At 46.7% G+C, this 16,580-nt stretch overlaps 1 protein-coding gene across 2 annotated transcripts; it reads left to right on the forward strand.

The window, feature by feature from the left end:
* The first annotated feature begins 200 nt into the window (after positions 1–200).
* Positions 201–11,979, forward strand: LOC133759751 (cytochrome b-c1 complex subunit 6, mitochondrial). Of its 2 annotated transcripts, none has more exons than XM_062191234.1 (4): positions 201–377; positions 6,959–6,985; positions 7,472–7,619; positions 7,727–7,816. In XM_062191234.1, exons 1-4 carry the CDS (start codon positions 324–326, stop codon positions 7,804–7,806), a joined length of 309 nt encoding a protein of 102 aa, XP_062047218.1. In that variant the 5' UTR covers positions 201–323; the 3' UTR covers positions 7,807–7,816. The 2 variants fall into 2 exon arrangements, with proteins under 2 accessions (XP_062047218.1, XP_062047219.1); XM_062191235.1 differs by lacking the exon at positions 7,472–7,619 and adding an exon at positions 11,751–11,979 and having other exon boundaries at positions 213–377; positions 7,727–7,888.
* The last annotated feature ends 4,601 nt before the right edge of the window (positions 11,980–16,580 follow it).

Raw genomic sequence — 16,580 nt, forward strand, 5'->3', positions numbered from 1 at the left:
AATAAGTTGGCAGACTCTTCACGTCTTTTAGGACATACTATTTTTAAAAAAACCTCTCAGGTCAGCATATTTGGGTCTGGAATGACTAAATGGATGTTTCTTCGTAAAGACTCCTCAGGCTCAAATACCAGCTCCCCCTACCCTCTGCCTCTGGCCGATAGTACATGCCGATCAGAGCGTGTGTTCGCGACTGCGAGGAGTATGCCGCACTTCCGGCCAGATTGCCGGATATCCGTCGAGTGACCCTTACAAGTCCTTCTTGATCCCCAAGTGGAGTGGGTACCGTGTGGCTGCTACTGTTGAATCCAGAACCGTAGACGGACATGGGACTGGAGGATGAGCAAAAGATGCTGACCGGGGCCGGAGATCCCAAGGAGGTAAGACAACGAGATCGGCTCGACCCTCTTGCCTTTGGGGAGTGAAGCGCAGGACCTAGCCCGCCAAAACACGCTCGGGGTCCTCTTGGCCTCGGTTTCCTCCCTGGGGTTTGTAGATCCAGCGAATTTCCTCCACCCTTCCTCGAATTCGCCTAGTGGCTCTGGACAGGTGGATGACCAGTCCTTCTGTGGCCTCGGCTTCCCCATTCTATAAATGTGGTGGAAGTGTGACGAGATCGAAAATGCTGTATCAACTTTTGTAAGAACAGGATTGGTTTGGGAGATCTGGCCTGATCCTGGTGGAAACGGGCTTTTCTTTCTTTCCTGGGGCTGGGGCTAGGAGAGAGGTTGTGTCTTGGGGAACAGGGTAGGAATGTGGTGAAAGGGAGTTCTTCCCCAGACCAGACGGCCGATATAAGGAGTGTGTGTGGACTGCTTGCTGTTCCGAGTGCTTTCTACGTACTAGTTCATTTCATCTACACAGATGCTGATATTTTTAAAAATAGTATGTCCTAAAAGACGTGTTAGTACCGTTTTTACAGGCGAGGAAAGTAGCACAGACGGGTTAAGTGTCTTGTCTAAGGACACACAGGTAACAAACGGTGAAGCAGGAATCGAGCCCATCCGCACAGTTCTGAAGCCGGGACTCAGCCACGGTGCCGCACAGCCATGCAGACGTCACTGGCTTTGCGTTTCCAGCCTCATTCCCTGTGTTTATTTGAACACTTCAGGACGGCCGTTTGAATTTGAATTTGGAAACTCATTTATCCCTTAATTTTTTTCCTACTCTTATTTTCAGAAAGAGCTGGAACCAGCCTTGGAAAGTTCAGTGGTGCCCACAACCTTTTTTTTTTTTTTTTTTTTTAAGAATTATTTTATTTGAAAGAGTTACAGAGAGAGGTAGAGACAGTGCAGAGAGTACAGAGTGGCGGGGCGGTCTGCTGGTTCACTCCCCAAATGACTGCAAGAGCCAAAGCTGAGCGTAGCCAAAGCCAGGAGCTTCTTCCAGGTCTCCCACACGTGGGTGCAGGGGCCCAAGGACTTGGGCCATCTTCTACTGCTTTCCCAGGCCCTAGCAGAGAGCTGGATTGGAAGTGGAGCAGCCAGGACTCGAACTGGTGCCCATATGGGATGCCGGCACTGCAGGCTGGAGCTTTAACTCGCTGCACCACACTGCCAGCCTGGACCACCACAACTTGAAAATAAAGAAAACTAGGGTGTTTCACGAAGAACCCATAATTGCTGGGGATTATGTCTTTTTCTTTAACATGACCTTCATTTTCTCACTGACTGGAAATTTTACATGAAGCAGATCTGTGTTTCCAAAATGTGCCATGATATTTTTGACACAGGTTTGTCAGTGCTGTAGCACTGCTAATAAATGGAATGCTATAAAGGTCTTATATAATATTTATTTCTAGTTTCTAACTTAAGCACAGTGTGATTTTTGGTTTTGGGGGGAAGATTTTTTCAGTATGGATTTTTTTTTTAAAATTATTTATTTATTTGAAAGGCAAAGTGAGAGAGAGAGAGAGAGAGATCTTCCATCTGCTGGTTCACTCTTCAAACGGCTACAACAGCCAGGGCTGGGCCAAGCCGAAGCCAGGAGCTTGGGCCGTCTTCTGCTTTCCCAGGAGCATTAGCAGGGAGCTGGACCTGAAGTGGAGCATCCAGGTCTCAACTGGCGCCCATTTGGGATGCGGGCATTGCAGGAGGCAACTTTACTCAATATGCCACAGCGCCAGCCCCTCAGTGTGAATTTTTTTAAAAGAAAAGATTGAGAGGTCCAGAGCTGTGGTGTGGTGGGTAGGGCCACCACCTGCAGTGCATGTGGGCCCCAGTTCAAGTGGTTCAAGTCCCGGCTGCTCCACTTCCAATCCAGCTCTCTGCTATGGCCTGGGAAAGCAGTGGAGGACGGCCCGGGTCCTTGGGCCCCTGCATCCGCATGGGAGACCTGGAAGAGGCTCCTGGTTCCTGGCTTCCGATCGGCACAGCTCCAGCCGTTGTGGCCAACTGGGAGTGAATCAGTGGATTGAAGACCCCTCTCTCTCTCTCTCTCTCTCTGCCTCTCTATAGAGTAAATCTTAAAAAAAAAAAGAAGGTTAAGAGACCTTGTTCATGGAGTGGGCATGCAGCATGGTAGTTAAGGTGCTGGTTAAAATGCACACATCCCACCCTGGAGTACCTGAGTTTGAGTCCTCCCTCTGGCTCCCGAGTATAGCCTGCTAAAGCAGACCCTGGGAAGCAGCAGGTGATGACGCAAATAACTGGGCTCTTGCCACCCACATGAAAGACCTGAATTTTTTTCGGGTCTGAATTGTGTTCCCAGCTTTGACCCCGGCCCAGTCATTGCAGGCATTTGGAGAGTGACTCAGCAGATGAGAACGCTCTCTGCCTTGTAAATAAATGCTAAAAAATAATAATGAACCTTATAGAACTGGCATCTTAAATAGCATCTTCATGTTGAGAAAAAAAAATCCTTGCCATTTATGAGAACAAGTAGCTGGGGCTACAGCTGAGCCTGCCCTACCCCCTCACTCTCAGCTTATGTCGAACTTTTGTCCCTTCCTTGATGGTAGAGGATGACACAGATTCTATTTTTTTTTTTTTAAGATTTATTTATTTATTTGAAAGAGTTACACAGAGAGAGAAGGAGAGGCAGAGAAAGAGAGAGAGGTTTTCCATTGCTGGTTCACTCCCCAATTGGCTGCAACAGCCAGAGCTGTACAGATCTGAAGCCAGGAGCTTCCTCCAGGTCTCCCATCCAGGTGCAGGGGCCCAAGGACTTGGGCCATTTTCCACTGCTTTCCCAGGCCATAGCAGAGAGCTGGATTGGAAGTGGAGCAGCGGGGACTCAAACCGGTGCCCATATGAGATGCCGGCACTGCAGGTGGCGGCTTTACCTGCTATGCCACAGCGCCGGTCCCTGTATTGGGGTTTTGAAAACATGATTGCTGAGCTAGTTATTTTTCTTTCCCTATGAGGTGTTTCAAAAAATTCATGGGAAATGTAGTTAAAAGATAACTTTTAATGTGAAAACATTTTGAAATCTGCATAGCTTTTTCATAATACACATTTTCCATGACTTTTTGAAGATTCCACGTGTATACCTTTTCTTTCTCTTCTTCCAGATGTCGCCACATGCATGTACAGGCAGGCAAACACCTTTTTTTTGTAAAACTTTATTTGACAGATGGGGCCGGTGCCGTGGCTCACTTGGTTAATCCTCCGCCTGTGGCGCTGGCATCCCATATGGGCACTGGGTTCTAGGCCTGGTTGCTCCTCTTCCAGTCCAGCTCTCTGCTGTGGAGGATGGCCCGAGTGCTTGGGCTCCTGCACCCGCATGGGAGACAAGAAGAAGCACCGGGCTCCTGGCTTCAGATCGGCGCAGTGCCGGCCGTAGCGGCCATTTGGGGAGTGAACCAGCGGAAGGAAGACCTTTCTCTCTCTCTCTCTCTCTCTCTCTCTCTCTCTCACTGTCTATATGTCTACCTGTCAAATAAAAAAAGAGAATTATTTGACAGACCAAGAAAGAGAGGAAAAGCTTTCATCCACTGGTTTACTCTCCAAATGCCTACAATGACAGGACTGGGCCAGGCTGAAGCTGGGAGCCGGGAACTCAATCCAGGTCTCCCAGGTGGGAGGGACTCAACTACTTGAGCTATCATTTGCTGCCTCTCAGGGTTCACAGGAAGCTGTAATCAGAAGCCAGACCTGGGCATTGAACCCAGGTACTCTGATGTAGGACATAGGTGCCTTTTTTCTTTTTTGGAAAGATTTATTTATTTATTTGAAGGGCGGAGTGACAGGGAGAGAGGGATAGACATAGAGAGATCATCTACCCACTGGTTCATTATCTCCAAATGGCTGCAGTGACCAAGCCTGTGCCAGGCAGAAACCAGAGCCCAGTACTCCTTCCAGGTCTCCCACTTGCGTGGCAGGGGCCCAAGTACTTAGAATCTTCTATTGCTTTCCCATACACATTAGTAGGGAGCTAGATTGAAAGTGGGGCAGTCAGGACTATAACTGGCATTCTGGCACTCTGATGTGGGATGCCAGCATCTCACTGGCAGGCTAACCCTCTGAACCACAATGCCAACCCTGGACACAGTTGTCTTGAGGAACATCAACCAGTAGGCCAAATGCTTGCCCTAAACACATTATTTATGGCAGATTTGGAAGCTGGTTAGACTCCACTATGCCCCTATATTTAGGCCTTTTTTTTTTTTTTTCTCTTTTTTTTTTTTTAAGATTTACTTATCTACTTGAGAGGCAGAGTTACAGAGAGGGAGAGAAAGAGAGAGAGGTTTTCATCCACTGGCTCACTCTCCAAATGGCCACAACAGCTGAAGCTGGGCCGATCTGAAGCCAGAGCTGCTTCTGGGTCTCCCACACAGGTACAGGGGCCCAAGTATGTGGGCCATCTTCTACTGCTTTCCCAGGACTCAAACTGGCACCCATATGGGATGTTGGCACTGCAGGTGGTACTTACCTATTATGCCATAGCGCTGGCCCTGGCCTATATTAATTTTATGGGGAAATTTTTATACTGCTGCCCTTGGAAGAAAGAAAAGTTTGAAGTTGTGCACTTCAATCAGAAATCAAGGGGTCGGCACTGTGGCGTAGTGGGTAAAGCCACCGCCTGCAGTGCCGGCATCCCTTATGGGCTCTGGTTCGAGTTTCGGCTGTTCCACTTCTGATCCAGCTCTCTGTTATGGCCTGGGAAAGCAGTGGAAGATGGCCCAAGTCCTTGGGCCTGGGTACCCGGATGGGAGACCCAGAGGAAGCTCCTGGTCCTGGCTTGGACCTGCGCAGCTCCGGCTGTTGTGGCCAAATGGGGAGTGAACCAGCAGATGGAAGACACCTACCCACCCACCCCCCGCCTCTCCTCTCTCTGTGTAATTCTGACTTCCAAATAAATAAGTAAATCTTTTAAAAAAAAATCAATAGTTAGGAGACTGATGTGGTATGGTGGGTGAAGCCACTGCATCCAGCGCTGGCATTCCTTGTGGGCAGTTCAAATCCCAGCTGCTCTACTTATTTTTTTTTTTTTTTTGACAGGCAGAGTGGACAGTGAGAGAGAGAGGGAGACAGACAGAAAGGTCTTCCTTTGCCGTTGGTTCACCCTCCAATGGCTGATCCGAAGGAAGGAGCCAGGTGCTTAACCTGGTCTCCCATGGGGTGCAGGGCCCAAGGACTTGGGCCATCCTCCACTGCACTCCCAGGCCATAGCAGAGAGCTGGCCTGGAAGAGGGGCAACCAGGACAGAATCCGGCGCCCCAACCGGGACTAGAACCCGGTGTGCCGGCGCCGCAAGGCAGAGGATTAGCCTGTTGAGCCACAGCGCCGGCCCCAGTTGCTCTACATCTGATTCGGCTCCCTGCTGATGTGCCTGGGAAAGCAGCAAAGGATGGCCCAAGTGCTTGAGCTCCTGCAGCCTCATGGGAGATGCAGGAGAATCCTGGCTCCTGGTTTCGGCCTGGCCCAGCCCTGGCCATTGTGGCTTTTGGGGAATGAACCCGCAGATGGAAGACCTCTCTCTCTGCCTCTTACTCTCTTTCTATAACTCTGATTTTCAAAAAGGTCCTAATGCAGGAGTGGGAAACTCTTTCTTTCAAGTGCCACTTGGATATTTGTAACATCATTTATGGACCATACAAAATTATCAGCTTAAAAATTAGCCTACTGTTAGATTTGTTGAATTTCAAATCCTGCCTGTGGTTTCCTTGGCAGGGCCAGACCAAATGGTTTCACAGGTCTTACATGGCCTGTGGGCCCTGGCCTGATGTTTCCAAGTTTGTAGTGGTGTTGTGTAGACCTTTGGTGTACTTATATTGATGCTTAGTCTACCGAGGGACCTAAGGTTTAGCAAGCCAAAAAGCAGTGACATAACCATCTTTACCTCTGGATAAAGAAGAGTTGAGATTTGGCCATTTTCATTTTCTGAATTCAAGTTCAGAGTCTTGGTATATAATATATGAGATTTAGGTTAAGGAGCTGTTGGCTACACAGACTTGGTTTGATTGGGTTGTATATGGATAGATGATCCCAGGCAAGTTGTTTGCTATCTCAAAAAATTAGCTGGGGCCTGGCATTGTGGTGCAGCAGGTTAGGCTGCTACTTATAACAGCAGCATCCCATGTTATAGTACTGACTGGAGCTCAGGCTGCTCAATTTCCAATACAACTTCATGCTAATGTGCCTGGAAAGGCAGCAGATGATGGCCCAAGGTACATGGCTGCTGCTACCCTTTTGGGAGACCTGTATGGAGTTCCTGACCTCTTGGCTTCTGCCTGGCCCAGACCTAACTGGGAGTGATGGAACAGATGGAATATCTCTCTGTGTCTCTCTCTCTTCCTTGCAAATAAATATTTTTTAAAAACAAGTTCATTGAAAACTTAGCTTGCCCTGGGAGGGCAGGAGAAGCTGCAGGATTAGCAAGGCCCCTAAGATGTCAAAGCATCATAAGATACAGAAAAATTCTAATACAATGCTGTTCTCAAGAATTACAGCATCAATATGATTGAGGATTTACATGTCATAAAACTGCTGTTGACATTAATTTTGTTTTCTTTTTATAGGAAGAAGAGGAAGAGGAGGAATTAGTGGTAAGAGCTGTTTGAGGTTTGGAACCATCTCAGAAAAAGCAAGAAGTTTGAGCTTCATGAAACTCTAAGGGCATTTTAAGGAGTTTTCACTTGCCACCTTGGAGAGAATGGGGTTAGAGTAAGCCTTAATGCTTCCTGTGCAGTGGAGCATTTAGGGTGTGGGCCTGGGGGCTTATTTTGGGTTTGGGGCTTCTTCAGTTGTAGTACCAATGGGCACACAGCATCTCAAGGGCATGGCACTCAGCTGTCTGCTGTTTGTGGTTTAATAAAGAGCTCTGAAAGGAGCTTTTCTCAAGTGTCCTTCTCCATGTTAGCATTGCCTTCCTAGCTGGGCAGCTGTGTGCTTGGGGATGCTGAGGCTGGTTTTCAGACAGGGGAACTGACATTTCAGACATGACATATCCCAAAGTGCTCTGTTAACAAGTCAGGCCTCCTGTAGATCTACTTGAAATTTGGCCAGGTTTCCTTTATCACCTTGTTTTTCAGATAGGACTGAGGCTTTCAGTGCATACTGGCAACCTTGGAAGGCAGGAATGTGAAACTTTACCCTACCACTTAGCATCAGAATTGAATGGGAGACCCCATTCTGCCATTTCTGGCGGCAGTGTGACTCTGCCAGCTGGCCTTCTGCACGGTAATTCAGAGGCAGCTCCTTGGTTTGGTTGTTATGTGTTCATCAAAGCATGTATGTTTGGTGGGTCTCCCAAAAAATCCCCATTTTGTTCTCTGTTTATCTTTCAGGATCCCCTAACCACCGTGCGAGAGCAGTGCGAGCAGCTGGAGAAATGTGTCAAGGCCCGGGAGCGACTGGAGCTCTGTGATGAGCGTGTGTCCTCCAGATCACACACAGAAGAGGACTGCACGGAAGAGCTCTTTGACTTTTTGCATGCAAGGGACCACTGTGTAAGTCAAGCTGAAGTCAGGTAGGGAAAGGTTACAGTGGCCAGGAGACACCTGGTGTCCACACACTTCTGTTCTGTGATCTGCAGGCCCACCAGTAATTGTTTACTGTGGCCGCAGCGGATCTCAGGTATGGTGTGGAGCATTTTATGTGATTCATCTTACTTAATCCTTTCCATTTACATCGGACATAGGTGTCATTTTCCTTATTTTACTGATAGAAACATAGTCTAAGGAGAAAAATAACATCCTAACTTGAACTGCTAAATAGTGAGGAAACTAGATTTTGTACTTTTAAGGAACAAATTTTAAAATATTCTCTATCTTCCTATGTGGCTTATATATAGCAGCTGATCCAAAAAGTGTTTTTGATTCTTTTGTTTATTTTTATTTATTTGAAAGGCAGAATGACAAAGAGAGAAAGAGATCTTTCATTCATTGGATCATTCGTCAAATGCTGGTGACACCTGGGGCTAGACCAGGCCAAAGCCAAAAGCCAGGAACTTCATCTAGTTCTCTCATGTGGGTGGCAGAAGCCCAAGTACTGCTGCCTCTCAGGCACATTAACAGGAAGTTGGGTCAGAAGCAGAGGCAGATCTTGATCCCAGGTATTTATGGGATGCAGGCATCCCAAGCAGCAATCTTAACTGTTGTGCCAAGTGCCTGCCCTGAAGCATTATTCTTTTTTTAAAAAATAAATTTTTATTTATTTATTTGAAAGGCAGAATTATAGACAGGCAGAGAGAGAGAGAAATCTTCCATCCACCGGTTCACTCCCCAGATGGCTGTGACAGCCGGAGCTACATCGATCCGCAGCCAGGAGCCAGGAGCTTCCCTCCGGTCTCCCATGTGGATGTAGGGGCCCAAGGACTGGGCCATCTTCTATTGCTTTCCCAGGCCATAGCAGAGAGCTGGATTGGAAGAAGAGCAGCTGGGATTTGAACTGGTACCCATATGGGATGCTGGCACTGCAGGTTGCAGCTTTACCCACTGTGCCACAGCGGCAGCCCCTGAAGCATTATTCTTAATAGCCCAAAAATGAAAACAACATCAATGTTTATCTGCTAATAAATCAATAAGTAAAATGTGTTCTATCTATAAAATGGATTATTATTTGGAATAACAAAAAATTACATACTTCAGAAATAAACATTGAAGTGCAGGCATTTGGTATAGCACTTAAGACACCACTTGGGATACCTGTGTCTTTTATCAGAATGCCTGGGTATGAGTCCCAGCCCCATTCCTGATTACAGCTTCAAGCTAATGTGTACCCTGGGAAGTAGCAGATGATGGCTCAAGTATTGGGTTCCTGCCACTCACATGTGAGACTGAGATTGAGTTCTTTGCTCCTGGCTTTAGCCTAGCCCAGAGCCCTGGCTGTTGCAGGCATTTGTAGATTGAATAGGAGAAAAGGATCTCCCACTCCTCACTTTGCCCTCAACTTTTTTTTTTTTTTTTAATTTTTTATTTTATTTTATTTTATTTTATTTTATTTTATTTTATTTTATTTTATTTTTGACAGGCAGAGTGGACAGTGAGAGAGAGACAGAGAGAAAGGTCTTCCTTTGCCGTTGGTTCACCCTCCAATGGCCGCCGCGGTAGCGTGCTGTGGCCAGCGCACCGCGCTGATCCGATGGCAGGAGCCAGGTGCTTATCCTGGTCTCCCATGGGATGCAGGGCCCAAGCACTTGGGCCATCCTCCACTGCACTCCCTGGCCACAGCAGAGAGCTGGCCTGGAAGAGGGGCAACCGGGACAGGATCGGTGCCCCGACCGGGACTAGAACCTGGTGTGCCGGCGCCGCAAGGCGGAGGATTAACCTAGTGAGCCGCGGTGCCGGCCAACTTTTTTATTTTTATTTTTTTAAGATTTATTTATTTATTAGAGAGAAAGAGGGAGAGAGAGAGGGGTCTTCCATCCACTGGTTCACTCTTCAAATGGCTACAACAGCCAGAGCTGAGCCAATCAAAGCAAGGAGCTTCATCCAGGTCTCCCACACAGGTGCAGGGGCCCAAGGACTGGTGCCCATAAGAGATGCCGGCACTGCAGGTGGTGGCTTTACATGCTATGTCAGAGCGCCAGCCCTGCCCCCAACTCTTGCTCTTGCTCATTCTCTGCCTCTCAAATTAAATATATATACATATACATATACATATATACAGATATATATATATATTTGAAAATAGAAATTAAACATGGAATTATATGAACTAGCAATTATACTATTGGGTATATAACCAAAAGAGTTGAGAACAGGAATTCAAACAGATAATTGTCCACTTTCATGCAGCAGAATTCACAGTAGCCAAAGGGTAGAACCAACTCAAGTGTCCATCAAAGGATAAATGAATAAACAAAATGTGGTATATATACACAATAGAATATTGTTGAGCCTTAAAAATAAAAAAGGATACCAACATGTGGATGAATCTTGAGAACATTATGATAAGTGAAATAATCTATTCACAAAGAACAAAGACTGGATTATTCCACTTAAATGATGCACCTAGAGTAGTCACATTCATAGAGGCAGAAAGAGTGCTGGTAGCCAGGAGCTGGGGAGAAGGGAGGCAGAGTTATTAACAGATTAAAAAGTTTCAGTTTGGAAAAATGAGAAAATTCTAGAGATTAAAAAGAACAGCTAGTAAACTGTCTTTTATTTTCCTCATATCATTTACCACTATAAGAAGTTACCTTATTTATGTTTATTGTATTTCTCTTATCACTCTTTTTTAGAACTGTTACCTTTGATTCTGTAATGCCTTTTTTTTTTTTTTTTAATTGAAAGGCAGAATTACAGAAAGAGAGAAAGAGATCTGAGATAGATATTCTAGCAATGTGTTCAGTCCCCAAATGGCCAGGATTGGGTTGCAATCGCCAGGATTGGGCCAGTCCACAGCCAAGAGCCTGGAACTCCATCTGGGTCTCCCACTTAAGTGGCAGGAGCCCAAAGACCTGGGCTATATTCTGCTGCTTTCCCAGGCACATTAGCAGGGGGGCTGGATCAGAACTGGAACAGAACCCATATGGGAAGCATGCTGCACCATAACAAAGGCCCCTGTTTCATTACCCAAGTTCCACAAGCAACAGAAAGATCTTTTTTTAACAGCTGTAACTGACTCAACACTTAGAATAGTACTTTCTGGGGCCAGCGCTGTGGCACAGTGCCCTGGCCTGAAACACTGGCATCCCATATGAGTGCCGGTTCTAGTCCTGGCTGCTCCTCTTCTGATCCAGCTCTCTGCTATGGCCTGGGAAAAGCAGTAGAAGATGGCCCAAATCCTTGGGCCCCTGCACCCACATGGGGGACCTGGAAGAAGCTCCTGGCTCCTGGCTTTGGATCGGCGCATCTCCAGCCATTGCGGGCAATTGGGGAGTGAACCATCAGATAGAAGATCTCTCTCTCTCTCTCTCTCTGCCTCTCCTCTCTCTGGGTAACTCTGACTTTCAAATAAATAAATAAATAAATCTTTTTTAAAAAAGAATAGTACTTTCTATATAGTAGGCATACTATAAATATTTGCTGATTTAATAGGCAATACTAATATTACTGAGATGGGAGGTATAGGTCTCTGGGGAATTCAGAGGAGGGACAGATCTGTGTGAGAATAAGGACTTGTTTCGAGAAGGCTTGCAGAAAATGACATGTAAACTTGAGTTCTAAAGGAGGAAGAACTGAAAAGAAGTGGTAGTCTTCCAGGTACCGGGGAGATGGTATTCAGGTGAGTGAAGGGAGTTCACTAGGGTTCAAGTGCAGTAGGGTGTGTGAGGAGAGTGGTGACAGAGAGGCAGTACAGTTCCAGGGCATGAGGCACCTTGGAAGCCACGCCAGCTGATGACATCCTTTTCTTTTCTCCATCTAGGTGGCCCACAAACTCTTTAACAGCTTGAAATAAATGTGCAGACTCAGTTACTCTGGCCTTCATCGCTTGGGCATCAGGATATCTATCATATGGTTTTGAACATGCCATTTGTTTCTCATTTGTATAACTGTAAATGCATGTCAACCTCATGGATTTTGGATTAGGAAGTAGCTTCCATGTAATTAGTAGTGATTCCATCTTAATAAAGTCCTGTGGTCTGTGGACCTGCCTCCAGTGTTGTTTTTTTTTTAAGATGTATGTATTTATTTATTTATTTATTTTTGAAATAGTGACATGGGGAAGAGACAGAGATATCTTCATCTGCTGATTCACTCCTCGATGGCTGCAACAGCCAGTTCCAAGCCAGGCCTAAGCCAGAAGCCAGAAACTCCATCCAGGTCTCTCATATGGGTAGCAGGGGACCAAGTACTCAGCCATTTTCTGCTGCCTTCCCAGGCATAGCAGCAGAAGTGGCATTGGAAGCAGAGCAGCTATGACTCAATCCAGCACTCCAATATGGAATGCTGGTGTCAGAAATGACAATTTAACCCATTGCATAATACCAGCACTGGATTTTTTTTTTTTTTCTTTTTTTAATTAGAGAAGTGAGGAGACCTCCCATGACCTGCTAGTTGAGGAGGAGATCAATCTTTTTCGCTGGCTCTCTCCCCAGATGTCTGTAGCGGCTCTGGTGGGGTACTCAGTCCAGGTCTCCCACACATGTGGCAGCAACATAATTACCTGAGCCATCTCTGCTGTCTCCCAGAGTCTACGTCAGCGGGAGGCTGGACCAGGAGCCAGAACTGGATGTTGAATCCAGGTACTCTGATGTGAAATGCGGGTGTTTTTAACTGGTATCTTAACTACTATGCGTCCCAGATCAATGGATTTTAATATCACAGAGTAAGAAATATTCTTGAAAAGGGTTTCAAAATGCACACCTTTAAGGAACTATAAGAAGTTTTGGTATAATATCAAAAAATAACTCATAGTTATTGATGAGGGCTGTTAAGATACTCCTTTTTCCAACTAACCTGATCCTAGATTTTCTTCAGATACTTCCACTTCCATATAATATTCCACTAGACTATTTCACAATGTTAAAGAAGAGGTTAAGAAAATCCAGCTGTCTTCTATTAATCCACACATTAATTTGCAATAGATTTGTGACATTGCTATTCTCTAAATGTATTTTTGGAAATATTATTTCTCATAAAGATATTTGTTATTATATAAGGTTTATTTTTAATGAACAAATATTTTTAAAATTTCAGTTTTAAGGCCGGTGCCGCGGCTCAATAGGCTAATCCTCTGCCTGCAGCGCCGGCACCCCCGGGTTCTAGTCCCAGTTGTGGAGCTGGTTCTGTCCCGGTTGCCCCTCTTCCAGGCCAGCTCTCTGCTGTGGCCTGGGAAGGCAGTGGAGGATGGCCCAAGTCCTTGGGCCCTGCACCCGCATGGGAGACCAGGAGAAGCACCTGGCTCCTGCCTTCGCATCAGTGCCATGCGCTGGCTGCAGCGCGCCGGCCGCGGTGGCCATTGGAGGGTGAACCAACGGCAAAAGGAAGACCTTTCTCTCTGTTTTTCTCTCTCTCTCTCTCACTGTCCACTCTGCCTGTCCAAAAAACAAGAAAAAAAAATTTCAGTTTTAATTTTTTTTTAAGGATTTATTTATTTACTTGAAAGTCAGAGTTACACAGAGGGAGGAGAGGCAGAGAGAGAGAGAGAGAGGTCTTCTATCTGCTGGTTCACTCCCCAGATGGCCGCAATGGCTGGAGCTGCACCGTTGCCAGAGCTGTGCCGTTCCCAAAGCCAGGAGTTTCTTCCGGGTCTCCCACGTGGGTGCAGGGGCCCAAGGACTTGGGCCATCCTCCACTGCTCTCCCAGGCCACAGCAGAGAGCTAGATCAGAAGTGGAGCAGCCAGGACTCGAACCAGCACCCACATGGGATGCCGGCACTGCAGCCAGTGGCTTTTACCTGCTATGCCACAGTGCCAGCCCCTCAGTTTTAATTTTTCTTTTTTTTTTTTTTTTTTTGACAGGCAGAGTGGACAGTGAGAGAGACAGAGAGAGAGAAAGGTCTTCCTTTGCCGTTGGTTCACCCTCCAATGGCTGGCGCGGTATGGCCGGCGTACCGCGCTGATCCGATGGCAGGAGCCAGGTTCTTCTCCTGGTCTCCCATGGGGTGCAGGGCCCAAGGACTTGGGCCATCCTCCACTGCACTCCCTAGCCACAGCAGAGAGCTGGCCTGGAAGAGGGGCAACCGGGACAGGATCGGTGCCCCAACCGGGACTAGAACCCGGTGTGCCGGTGCCACAAGGTGGAGTATTAGCCTAGTGAGCCGTGGCGCTGGCAAGTTTTAATTTCTAATCTAGCAAATGTTAATAGATAAGAAATAAAAGCTTTCGGAGGTTCTCAATAATTCTTAGGTGTAAAAAGGTCATAAGGTGAAAATGTTTGCAAACTATTATTCAGATCCAACCCTCTCTCCTTTGCTCTAGCATTGTGCAATGGCTAAATGGAGGCTGGGCCTTTTACCACAAAGGTTGTGGCTATGATCCCAACACCACCTTTGAGAACCAGGGGATCTGGAATACCTCTTCTCTAATTTTATGTAAGATTTATTGGAAAGGCAGAGTGACAGAGAGGAAGAGACAGAGATCATCACATGCTTATTGACTGAAATGTCCACAACAGCTGGGGCTGGACCAGGCAGAAGCCAGGAACTGGGAACTCGATGGGTCTCTCACATGAGTGGCAGGAACCCAAGTACTTGAGCCATCATCTGCTGCCTCTGAGGCACATTAGCAGGAAGCTGGATCGGAAGTGGATGCAGGAATAGATCCCAGGCACTCTTAAATGGATACAGGTATCCCAAATAGTGGCTTAACCTACTGCATCACAACGCTCACTCTATTCTCTAGCATATTTAATCTCTTCGGTGGAGCCTCATCTGAACTTCAATTTGTCTGAGTTTAAAAAACTAAAAAACTTTCCTCCATACACATGACTCCCTGCATCTGCTAGGAACTAAGTAACAAACTTCTTGAGTATCATTTATACCGCATCTCTAATTTTTTCATTCTTCATTCAATACTTGCTGAGAGCCAACTATGTGCCATTCGTAGTTCTAAGTACTGATAACAGCAATGATTTAAACAAAGTCCTTGTTCTTTTAAATCTTGGGTTCTGGGGCTGGCTCTGGCATAGCAGGTAAAGCCGCTGCCTGCAATGCCAGCATCTCATCCCATATGGGCGCCGGTTCGAGTCCCAGAGCTCCTCTTTTGATCCAGCTCTCTGCTATGGCCTGGGAAAGCAGTAGAAGATGGCCCCAGTACCTGGGCCCCTGCACCTGTGTGGGAGACCCGGAAGAAGCTCCTGGATTGGCACAGCTCCGCCCATTGCAGCCAGTTGGGGAGTGAACCCCAGTGAATGGAAGACCTTTCTCTCTGTGCCTCTCCTCTCTCTGTGTTACTCTTCCAAATAAATAAATAAATCTTAAAAAAAAAAAAAAAAAATCTTAGGTTCTGGGGCAGGTATTGTGCAAGGGGGTAAGTTGCCACTGGGCACTGGTTTGAGTCCCAGCTGCTCCACTTCTGATCCAGCTCTCTGCTATGGGCTGGGAAAGCAGTAGAAGATGGCCCAAGTTCTTGGGCCTCTGCACCTGCGTGGGAGACTTGGAGGAATTTCTTGGCTCCTGGCTTCAGATTCGCGCAGTTCTGGCCATCACAGCCAATTGGGAAGTGAGCCAGCATATGGAAGACCTTTCTGTCTCTCCCTCTCTCTATGTAACTCCACATCTCAAATAAATAAATCAATCTAAAAAAAAAAAAAATTTGCCATGTGGGACACCTGAATCCCATGTAGGAGTGCTGGTTCTAGTCCAGGTGACTCCATTTCTGATCAGCTTCCTGCTAATGCATCCCAGAAGGCAGCAGATGCTGGTTCAGGTGCTTGGCCCCTGCCACCCACATGGGAAACCTGAATGGAGTTCCAGGCTCCTTGGCTTTGTTCTGACCCAGCCATGTCTGCTGGGGGCATTTGAGGATAGAACCAGCAGATGGAAAATTGATTTTCTTTCTTTCTCTGCCTTTCAAGTGGCTAAAAATAAATAAACATTGAGAAAACTTTATTTTTCTTTTAAAAAATTTTTTTTATTATTTGAAAGAGTTATATGGGGCCAGCGCTGTGGCATAGTAGGTTAAGCATCCTGTGGCACTGGCATCCCATATGGGTTCAGTTCGAGTCCTGGCTGCTCCACTTCTGATCCAGCTCCCTGCTGATGGCCTGGGAGAGCAGTAGAAGATGGCCCAAGTGCTTGGGCCCCTGCACCCACGTGGGAGACCCGGAAGAAGCTCCTGGCTTCAGATCGGCCAAGCGCCAGCAGTTGTGATCATTTTGGGTGGTGAACCAGCATATGGAAGACCTTTCTCTCTGTCTTCTCCTTCTCTGTAACTCTGCCTCTCAAGTAAATAAATTAAAAAAAAAAAAAAAAAAGTTGCAGAGAGAGAGAGATCTATCTATCTATCTATCTATCTACTGGCTTCCCAAATGGCTGCAGCAGCCAGGGCTGGGCCAGGCCAAAGCCTGGAGATTCATCCAGGTCTCCCATGTGGGTTCAGGGGCCCAAGCACTCTAGTCATCTTTTGTTGCTTTCCCAGGCCATTAGCAGGGAACTGGATCGGAAGTGGAACAGCTGGGACTTGAACTGGCACCCATATGGGATACCAGTGCTGCAGGTGGTCGCTAAACCATCTATACCACAGTACAGTCCCCCTTTTGTTTGAATCTTACATTCCAATAAGAGGAGACATTTAGAAATTCTAAACAGGC

The sequence above is a fragment of the Lepus europaeus genome, chromosome 5 (genome assembly GCF_033115175.1).
Source record: "Lepus europaeus isolate LE1 chromosome 5, mLepTim1.pri, whole genome shotgun sequence".
In the NCBI taxonomy this organism is placed as follows: Eukaryota; Metazoa; Chordata; class Mammalia; order Lagomorpha; family Leporidae; genus Lepus; species Lepus europaeus.